At 35.3% G+C, this 11,283-nt stretch overlaps 2 protein-coding genes across 2 annotated transcripts; both read right to left on the bottom strand.

The window, feature by feature from the left end:
* Positions 1-2,355: 2,355 nt before the first annotated feature.
* On the bottom strand, positions 2,356-4,080 carry LOC113355441 (probable N-acetyltransferase HLS1). The gene is made up of 2 exons (XM_026598298.1): positions 3,714-4,080; positions 2,356-3,626 (listed from the first exon to the last, which is right to left on the bottom strand). The coding sequence occupies exons 1-2, from the start codon at positions 3,939-3,941 to the stop codon at positions 2,583-2,585; spliced, it is 1,272 nt and encodes a 423-aa protein (XP_026454083.1). The 5' UTR covers positions 3,942-4,080; the 3' UTR covers positions 2,356-2,582.
* Positions 4,081-9,622: 5,542 nt separating this feature from the next.
* LOC113359104 (ethylene-responsive transcription factor ABI4) lies at positions 9,623-10,633 on the bottom strand. The gene has a single exon (XM_026602791.1). It carries the CDS (start codon positions 10,631-10,633, stop codon positions 9,623-9,625), a length of 1,011 nt encoding a protein of 336 aa, XP_026458576.1.
* Between the last annotated feature and the right edge of the window lie 650 nt (positions 10,634-11,283).

Below are 11,283 nucleotides of genomic sequence, written 5' to 3'. Positions count from 1 at the left end.
AAACACTCAAAGCACATCAGTTCATTTCTGCCATGTAAATGAGCACTGAGATCATAGACAAAACCCACACAACTCCACAGCGAGCCAGTAACTAAATTCAGAACTGTAATCTTAAATTTCTAACCATTGTAATTAGAAGAAGATAAACCTTTCTTTGCAACGCTTCCTCGTCTATATCCCTTCGTCTTCAGCCGACTAAAATTATACTTCTTTTCTTCCTGGATGTGAAGGAAAAGCTATCAACATTAATAACCCCTTTTCCAAATATGATTTATTCACAAAAAAATGGTACCCATTGATTGAACCAATGAAAATAAAAAAATGAATTAGAAATTGAAAATTAATACAATTTAACCTTAATTCCCAAAACAAATATACACCAATTAGAATTCCCTGTACCCAATTGAATTCAAAGTTACTTAACCCTATTTCCCAAAACAAAATAAGAACTCAAAAATGAATACAATTAAATGAGAATGAATCCCCTGTTCCCAATTGAATTGATAATTGAAAGTTAACCCTAATTCCTAAAACAAAAATCTGAACTAAAATTAAAATTATCTAAATTTAATTGATAATGGAAACCACTAAATCATACAAATGATCTAACAAATATCAATCTCAAATTCTCAATTTTCAGTTCCATATAATCTTAGATGAAAAATCAAACTTTACACCAAATTAAAGTAAACCTAAAAGTAATTACCTTTTATGAAAGAGTCAAAGAATATTGAATGAATGAACAGAAAGTGGTATTTGCTTGAGGTTGCGAGAAAATCAAATCACTATCGCCAACGATAGTGATTAGTGAACAAAGAGCTTGGCTATTAACCTAGAAACTTAAAGAAACGAAAGAGAAAGAAGAGAAACTTCTCTGCAAATCGAAGATGAGACGATGAACTCGATGAACTCGAAGAAAAAAACATGAGACGATGAACTCGAAGAAAAAAAAAAGGCTATTAGGGTTTAGAAATATAAGATCCTTATATATAAAACCCCAACTTCCCATATTATCCTTAATACTTTTAATAAATTCCCTAAATGTCCTACGGTGCGGGTAATCCGCGGTTATCAAATCCCAACCGCAACCGTAACCGCACCGCGTGCGGATTTGAAAATGCACTCGTGTCCGGTCCATAACTCTTGCGGATTGATTTTTACCCGCAAATTTGCGGACGGATACGGATGAAAACCGCGGTTACGGTTTTTCTGCTCAGCCCTACTTGGCACACTGTTGGAAAAACATGCATCTACCTAGTTCAGGCAAGTTTATTTGGAGTTTAATTCCGGAGGCTGTGGTTTGGATTTGATGGAGGGAAAGAAATTGCCGTATCTTTTGAGGATAAGTAGAATTTCAAAACGGATGGCGGTTATTAGTGACGATTACCGGACACCTCCGGATTTGATATCGAATGGTTCGGAGATTCAATAATCAGTGACACTAGAAAGTTGTATGAAGACAAAACTCAAAAGCCACAAACAAGATCAAGAACAAGGAATAAATGAAGTTTTTATATGCAGAGAGTAACACCAGATTCAGAAGGGGATTTGATGGAAATTTTGCTGACAAAACAACCAAATCTTCTTATATTCTTGTACCACTATGGTCATCTCATAAAAACAAAGTCGAAAACAAAAATATGACGTATGTGTTTGACTATATATTTTTTGAGTTAATGGGCACCTCAACATCTATAAAAACTACATAATAAAAACCATATTTCTCTGTTTGGCTTATGAATTAGCTTTATTGCCTCCATTTTTATCTCTATCTCAATTGAATTTTGATAAAATTTTGTGATGACAAATCCTACGAATCCATCTAATCCTGAATCTCTCTACCCCAACCAGCTTGTTCTCATAGATTTACTAGACGTCAAATAAATCAATCTCAGAAAGAAAACTTATTGGGTGCTTAGCTTGCAAACAGAACTTTGGTTATCTAGCTATTCCTACAATCATGTCCTATACCCATCACGTCGTCGTCGCAATCTAACCAATAAGAATCACTATATTTTGTCGTCGTCTTTATCTTCGTAATCATCGTTCATTTGCAGATAGAATTACACATGCATTATGATTAGAGAAAACGAAAGAAAAAGGTGAAATATGTATACGTTTTCATTATGTATAGTTTGCTTCAATTCCTTGTTTTAGCATAGTAAGAATATTTACCTAACTTATGATTGTTTATCTAAACTTAGACTTATCACCATTTACTAATACCACAAAAACAAAACTACTGTGTGTAATACAAAGTAACAGTTACAGAAATGGAATGGATACATTGGTACTACTAGTTTGGTGGAATGATGAACTCGATGTCGACGTCTCTCCAAATTTCTTGATCAAGACTTCAAAACTTAATGAGCCTTAGAAAACTGTCTTCTAATAAATACCTAACAAAGTGTCGAGCTTTCACATTGTCTGACTATTAAAGAAAAATATTATGAGTGTGTGTACGTACTTACGGGCCGGCATTAAGAAAACGATGAATGTGCCTAGTAATAATAATGTCAAGTACATGATCAGGTGTTCTTGGCGATCTTATAATAATGGTGTACAACTCAACATGTTTTATTTCATACTTCTCTTGGATCGACGAAAAACGAAGAAGTTGGAGGTTTGGTTCCTGTCAAGTCGAACAAAGCACTATGTTTTTCTTGATCAAGATTATGTTGATCAGTTTTCATCAAGGGTTTTATGCACCACAAATCTTGATCAGGTCTTGATAATAGTTTCGAGTTTGGGATATGAAGTCTCAGTGTACTGTCCCATTCTCCAACCTCGGTAACTATAACCTTGCATGAATCATCTTTAACAGCCATGTTGTGTACATATTGGCACAAAGTATGCATAAGTGGACCAGAACTCGGCCCCTCGCACCGCAGACCGTACATGAAGTAGAACCCGAACGGATTGAAGACATCAGGTACAGAAGGTACATTCAAGAACGGGAAGAATCGGTCGATAACTCTCGAGATTTTTGCATATATATGGCATGACATCGGTGCTCTTCCAACTCTCAACTTGAAAAGATCACCACAGTTCCATACACTAAGCATCGCCCAATTGGTGCCAGGCTTGTCCGCTGCGTTTAATCCGGACCCGCTGAGCCCATTAGTCTCCAAGTGATGATCACACCATGATTCACCTCTAGGAAAAGCTATCCATGTACCCAAACTCAGTTTGTTCTTAAGGATTGTGTCAATGTCATGAGGCAAGAAATCAGTTGACGCAACGAATCTCCGGTAAAGAAGCTCTGCCTGTTCTGCTTTCAGCTTAATGATTTCAACACTGGTTGGTAAGTTTATGGCGCAGTGGCGAACTGGATTGACTAATATCGATAGATTTCTGAATTCAACAAACCCAAGTTTGTCCATGAAAAGCTTCACTGAGGCTTCGTTGTTTTTCTCGGTGGCCATGTACGCGAAATCAACGTGATTGGTGATGAACCATTCTTCTACACTTTGAACGAGACTCAAAGCAATGCCTTTTCGTCTATGAACAGGTGATACTCTAAGACCCAATATGTAGCCTACAATTATTTGGTTGCAGCTACTCACTGTTACAGTCTTTATAGATCCTTGAATGACACCAACAAGCTCATTATCCAACTCTGCCACCTGAAACGAGCAAAATTTAACAACTCTACACAAAATTTCTGAACGTATGCAAAAAATAATAACTGGCTCATAACCACGTATACGTACCAGCATTTTGAAGAGTGGGCTGTTCTTTATCCTACAGATGGGGTCTCCCATGGTGTCTGTGAAGAGATGAAACATGCTATCTGCAGAACCAACTTCACACCTTCGCTCGAGATCTTCTACACGAGATTTATCGATTTCCCTGTCGTAGTTCCTTATTGTTACATAAACTTTATCACCTATCGTCAACGGCACCGGTGAAATTCCGTTCATTAAATCAGTTGATCCCATACTAACTACAGTTGCTTAAAAGAAGAGTGGTTATGGATGAATATCAGTGCTTTTTGAGTTAACCTTAATTAAGGTAATTTGATTAAGTATAAGTTTGTGGAGAAATTAAGGGTATTTATATAAGATGAGGAAATGATAAATGTCATCATCAACCACAATTATAATTAATTATAATAACTTTGATTTGATTAATAATATAAGATATTGTGGACCTTTAATTATTATATGTGGTACTTGAAAATTAGAATTAACGAATAAAGGGTTAGATTAAGCTTGTGTTTTTGTCCCCATCTAACCAGATATGTACGCATAAAATTTTGCAGTACAAGTTGGTTGTAGTGGGTATATTAGCTCAGGCTCACGCCATGCTGCTGCTGATGCACCACTGCTTACACCATGGTCCATGACAATGGTGGGAAGAACTTAATTATAAACCTAAAAGCTAAATGGACCACTAATAGTCATTAAAATATCTAATTAAAAATGCACTAATGGTGAAGCTCCGCGCTTCCTATTGGACATCGACACGTCGTATATGTCAATTGGGTGATTAACCATTGAGTCATGATTAATAACTCAAACCATCCACTAATTACACTTCTAGAAACATAATCATCAAAGCCAAATGTTTTTTAGATTGTGATGGGGTGAGAATAATTTTTTTTTATCTTAGACTGATAAAAGTTATTTTCATTTGGTCAATGACATTTGATTTAATTTTACCGTACTGTGCATGTTTATTCATTTTGTGCAAAAGAGGATCTATAATTCAGATTTGTCTAGAAGGATTGAATAATCATAAGCAATAACAGATGTTGATCAGCATAATTTCTTTTCCACTAGATTTTGTCAGAAACATAATCATCAAAGCCAAACGTTTTCTTTAATTGTGATTTGGTGAGAATAAATTCTTGTATTTTAGATTGATAAAAATTTATTTTCATTTGATCAATAACATTCGGTTAAACTATATTGTACTGTGTTTGTTTATTTCTTTTGTACAAAAAAAGAACCTATAATTCAGATTTATCCGGAATGTTTAAAATAATCATAAGCATTAACAGATGTTGATCAGCTGTAAGTAGAATTCCTTTTCCACTAGATCTTGTCAAAACGATGGAACACACAATCAGTAAAGACTAAATGAGTACTCAACGCACCACAGAGTTCCACGTACACTAATTAAGGTACCGAGATTAAGATGGTTAACTAATTATTAATCTTCCAGAAATGATTAGCATTTTTCTCTATGTGGAAAACACACGAAAAATGATTAGTCGTGAATTAATTAGGTTATCTACAAGATTATAAGCATAAATTAGTGTTAAACCTTCTGGCATTGTCGGGTTATTTGTTTAGTCGAAAAGAATTCATGTATGAATCCATTAGTTCGCCTGGTCGAATGCTGCTGTGGTCCTCCCCTGCTCTCCTTAATTTCGCTCCAAAAGCGATATTCTTATACATGAAAGTTTGATTAACTGCCACTAACGATTATACTTAATAAAGTCAGAAAAGGAGATTAGCCACTTAATCACTTGCGTAATCGTTTGTTTAGAGGTTTTTCATTAGTTGTAGAGCAAAATGAAGTCTTTAATCAGGTCTCTATTGATCAGCTCACAGAACTGGCTTTGAAAGCTTATTTTGGATTTTGTTTGCTTTCAATAGTGGCATCTCTAGAAGGACAAATGGTGCTAGAACCAAGACTTATGAAAACAGAACCTAAAATGCACATGCAAAGTTATATACGAGATTATTTGGTTGAAAGGACTAATGTTCAGCAAAGTAATTGTCTTCTATACTTAAGTTATCCTGGTTGTTAATAGTTACAATCTTTTTTTTTCTCTTCTTTCTTTTCACTTCGTCAAATGCAAAATCTATTCAGACAGTCGTCGTAATTTAAAAGGACTAACTACTCGTTACTACTACATGGGGTGGGTAGTTTCCGAACTCCATATGATCAAATGACAATTTTTGCTCATAACATGTTTAGTAAACAGAAGCAGAAATAGTATTAAAAAATCAGAAGTAAAACAAATTTATTTCACAAGAAATATATAGTAGTTATTTTGGTTTTAGAAGTTATTCTGGAATGAAGTTGAAAAATTGTTTTCTCAAGACTATTGAAACATTCTCTCAGTACTAATAAGTAGGAACCCTCCATGAAATTTGATAATCGTGTAGTAGTCTTGCAATTATTTTGCCAAACAATTTATGTAAAATGGTTTAAACCTGAACAGTTAAAATGACCGTCAGTCACAATCGGAGCCCATGAGTCTTTTTTCAAGCACTATTTTTAATTGAAGAGACAGTTACTCGCCAACTTTAAATGCATAATTTGATTGATGCATGAAAATCAACAGATATCTTTAAATGGAATCTTTGAATTACTAAATTTGATTTATTAGGCGCATAAAACTAAGAATTGAGTGCATTACAATAGAGCCAAATTAGCTGCAGTCCATGATCTATATCTCACTAGTTTAATTTCACTAATGCATATCCTATTCTTATTCCCATCCTCGAATCATTATTTGTCAAATTATTCTTGCAACTTAATCTTCTACACGATGAAACACACCAATACAATTATACGATTCGATACTATTAATCCAAATCTGTAAATTTCAATCTACATTCATTATTTGCTTGAAAAATACTATAAGCATGTTTGTTCATTGGAAAAAATATATTTTAAGTTTTCATAGAATTTTCAACACATTAAATATTGTGAAATCTTAGGTAAATGGGGTCTTGTCTGATGTAGTGATTTGCAAATTTGGTTCTCTCTTTTGATACTTATTATTAAAAAGAATTTTGATCTGCAGATAATTAGCATTACTGATTCTTCGTTATAATTTACAGTTAGACCATACTTCATGGTCAAAAATAATAATTAACGCAAGGCAAAACCAATCACATGTCTCGCTCCATTATATATTGATAAGATACGGCCATCTAATCACATTGTCCATATTTGCCAAATTTACAACTCATGAACTTAACAATCATAGTACTATAAATATACTACTCTTCACGTTTCCAAGACTATGACCAGAACAAGGGGCTCCAAATAAAAGCAGAGAAGGATAGAAGGATAAACATTAACTCTCCTTTCCATTTCTTTGATGCGGAAGATTTTCATTAATTACAGTCATATGTTATGCTTATGATTGTTATTCATATGTTCAGTTGTAGGATTGTAAACCAAATTGATCATGTCCACATTTTGGATGATTAATAAGAGTTACTTGAGGTGGACGAAATTGAGAAAAAGTTAAAGAGTCTAGTCTCACTACTTTGGCTAAACAAAAAAGATTAAGAACATGTCATTTCCGAAGACTTTTATGGTCTTATGGCCATAAAAATCTTGAAATAACTTGGTATTTGAGTTAGTCATCGGCTACTTGATAAATTGACAAGGCCCTTTTGGCCACCTATTTCTGCCAATTTTATTAGTCTTATTCTGTTAATTGTATTTTTGTTAGTCAGTAGTGCTGCACCGCCTATGCTTGACATGCAGATCGGTTATCTTGAAAGCACGCCCTCAAGGCAAAAACACTTTGTTATGCCTATATAATCCGACGGGAAGGTCAAGTAGTTAATGTCAGATGCGTCTCGCTTTGGATCTATTCTGCTGCTCACACTATGAGTTCGGCAACTGATGCATCTTCCACTTCAACATCTTTCTGAACATAATATTTTTGGCCACCTTAGCCATTTAGTGAATGGATCTTCATATTAGTGTACGTTTAGATATGGTGCAGGGAAGATTTTATTGTGGCTCAACAACATAATATTATAACAAGATTTGCATTCTTTGGAAAATCCTACCATTAGACCTTATGCATCTTTTCCTATGGTACATGAATGAATATGTGAAAAATAGTAAACATATTGCCAAATGAATATCTTTTCATAATGGTATATATTGCCCCCATATACATGGTTGTTTCTTTTTCTTTTGTTTAAATAGTTCCAGAAAATCACGTATGGGCATAGAATGATGGAACATTTTGCAAGGCCTATGGTCTTTCAATCTGAAGTTTCTTTGAGAAACTACTTGTCTACAGCTCCAAAATCATATTCAAATTAACCCATGAAGTCCAACAACAGTCCCATCCCAAGGCATTGAGTTTGAGTAATTTGCCGCTCCACAAACTGTTCGATTAAGGTGCTATAGGTGAGAGTATTTGTGAGATCCAACTGTTTCTGAGATAAAAAGACAAGCGAGTGCACTACAGCGCTAGTATTCTAGAACCTAATGTATCATTGCTGAAACTACCTCTATAAGGAATATGGCTAATGAACACTGTACGGATTTTTACTGAAGATGGACTTGTATACGTATACTGCAATACTCCAAGTAGAGCAGAATCATGTATCAAAACATGATGCACATACCACTGCAAATCATCTAACACACAAGAAGGAATACCTTGAAGCCAAAATGTCTAGAAAAGATGAATGAAAGAACAAGAAAAGAAAGATTGTGAGTAAAACGGATGAACCAAATGAACTATGTAAATTTATGATTCAACAAACTTCTTCCACCTACAAAAATCCCCATTTTAAATTTACCATCAACATGGTCTTTGTACCCCATTTTGGTACAAAGATGCAAAATGTTAATGCACAACTTGGACAAACCTACACACTAGTACTCTTAGTACTGCTAAGTATACAACGCATTGATGTCCCATGTTCTCTGTTAACGCAACATTGCTTTAATGTCCCATGTTCACGATACATGACTATGTTGTACTTCTTACTTAATAAGATCCAAACTTAGAAAAGTTTTATGTTGTCAAACAACTCATGAACTGTACAAGACACTTGAGTCACTACCTATCCTGGTGTATGTGTACCTAGATATCAGGTATAACCGGCCCCTATGCTGTTACCTGCAGTCCTCCCATTTCATTAAAAACATAGAGCTACAACGACAACTGACAACACTTAAGACTGAGAAGCAAAAACTGTTATTCCAACCATTACCAATAATGTCGCAGCTTAGCCAAGAGAGTACGGAATCAAAAACACTAAATATTGACGAGGATCAATTGGCAAAAAGATGTCTCAGCATAAATCAAAATTAATTTACCAACGTAGAGGATCAATATAATTGGCAAAAATTGAAATCTATAATACATTCTAATAGATACTATTATAGTTCTTGCTATATATATATATATATATGTAGAAATGATCATGGAAACAAGAATGTAATCCTTGTCAAAAAATGAAAATTACAATCGAAACACATAAGGGAAAAAAAACAACTTACCAACTTTGGATTTACATATCCAAACAATTAATGTAGAGAGTTGCAGAATGCATGTGGTAACTGGTAACATTGCAGGCTTGCAGCTACTTCACTGCACAACCCAATCCTATTCTTATACCCCTTTGGTGCTGGCTACTCAAATTGATGATGATTCAACAAACCTCTAATCTAATACCATAAATTGAACTTTTTTTTTCCTTTTTTTTTTGTTCGTTCCATGAGATATGAAACTGGATGAGGACATCTAAGAACACCATGAGACTCAAATCATCAATAATCCTTTTGAGTGTGCTTGCATGCATTCCCTTTCATAAATTTAAGGCTCTATCGATCCTCTGAGTGAATGTCAGACGTGCAAGACTTCAACATCAACCAAACCCAATATATTTCAAATTAACTAGATATCAAAGAAGAATGAATCTGAATCACCCCAAAAACTAGAAGTCGTTGTTGCTGGATAATCATCATCTTGATGTTCTTCATCAATATGTGTGTAAGACCAGAATGCTGGTGGTGAAAATGGCGGTGGCACCACTGCATCTTGGTCATGCTGCTGATGTTGTTGCTGTTGGTGATGATGATGATGATGATGGTGTTGGTGTTGGTGTTGGTGATGACGAGAAAGAGATAAGTTAGCATCAACTGAGCCCACAAGAGAAGTAATCATCTTGTTGTTCTTAGTGTTCTCTTCATCACCCATTTGATTGTTACTATTAGGGTTTACATCGGAACCTGTTGTACTTGTAGTAGTAGTACTAGTACTAGTAGGAATATCAATATCTAAAGGACGTAACTGATGATGAGCATTATGCTGTTGATGATAATGGTTTTGTTGATCTTGACGATGTTGTTGTTGCACAAGTTGATGAGGATAATGATGAAGCGTTGAGCTATAATTGGTGTAAAGAGCATACGGAACGTAAGATGAAGGCGTTAGTCCAAAACCAGCAGGTCGAGGAAGAATAGGTCTTAAAGTTGTAGTTGAAGAAGACGAAGACGACGACGTAGACGATGAACCACCATTTGAGGTAGATGAATTTCCAGCTGATGGAGAAGGTTGAAGGTTTAATTGTGCTCTAGACCCATAAAAGATTATAGCAGCACGATCATAAGCACGAGCAGCATCTTCAGCTGTTGCAAAAGTACCAAGCCATTTACGAGTACGTTTACGAGGTTCACGAATCTCTGCAACCCATTTACCCCAACTCCGTTGTCTAACTCCTCTATATCTAAACTTGTTATTATCTGGACCTCCTTTACCTTTGCATTTCCTATTAATACAAGTAGCGTTGTTGTTGTTGTTGTTGGTGTTGGTGGTGGTGGTGGTGTTAGTGCTACCATCACTACTATTACTAGTAGTAATAGTACAAGGTATTGGATGTTTATGATCTGCTGTAGAGACATCCATATTAGAAAAGAGGATGGAAGAGATAAGTTTGAATGATGATGACCTCGTTCAGTGTGGTGGTGGATAGAAAAAATAAACTTGTTTGAGAGTTGGACTTGAGAGATGCTAAAGCTGTAAAATGTAGAGCTTGTTTTCTCTATGGTTACTATGGGCGGTGGTCATTACACAAATGGTATATTTATACCATCTTGCACGCAGAAAGAGACAGAAAAATGGGTTGGTTTCCTCCTTTTCTTTGTGGGTATGTAACTAAGCAAAGTAAGTTTATGTATTTTAGAATGTCACAGGGCTTTGGAATGAAGCTGCTAAGCCCCGGCTCATGACAGACAGTCATTTGTTTTATGCATGCTGCTCAGCTTCTGCACTTTCTGATAAATGAGGATGGCTTTGTTGCTTTCTTTGGTTCCTTCTTCCTAAGGAAAGCTGAGAGAGAGCATTACTTCCTTTGAAAGTAATTAAAGCTGCTTCTAGTAGCTACAGTTGTTGAAAACTTAATTGTTAGGGGTTTGACAGGAAAAAATTATGAGCGGGATTTGACCGTGCATATACTGCCGTGAAGCTCTCTCAGACTGCAATGTTTATGGGTTGAATCGAGGTTAATTCCGGATTACAATACCAATTTTTGTTGACTAATGCATTCATTTGATTAG

Source organism: Papaver somniferum, chromosome 3, assembly GCF_003573695.1.
Source record: "Papaver somniferum cultivar HN1 chromosome 3, ASM357369v1, whole genome shotgun sequence".
Lineage (NCBI taxonomy): Eukaryota > Viridiplantae > Streptophyta > Magnoliopsida > Ranunculales > Papaveraceae > Papaver > Papaver somniferum.
This window is presented reverse-complemented; position numbering and strand designations above follow the sequence as displayed.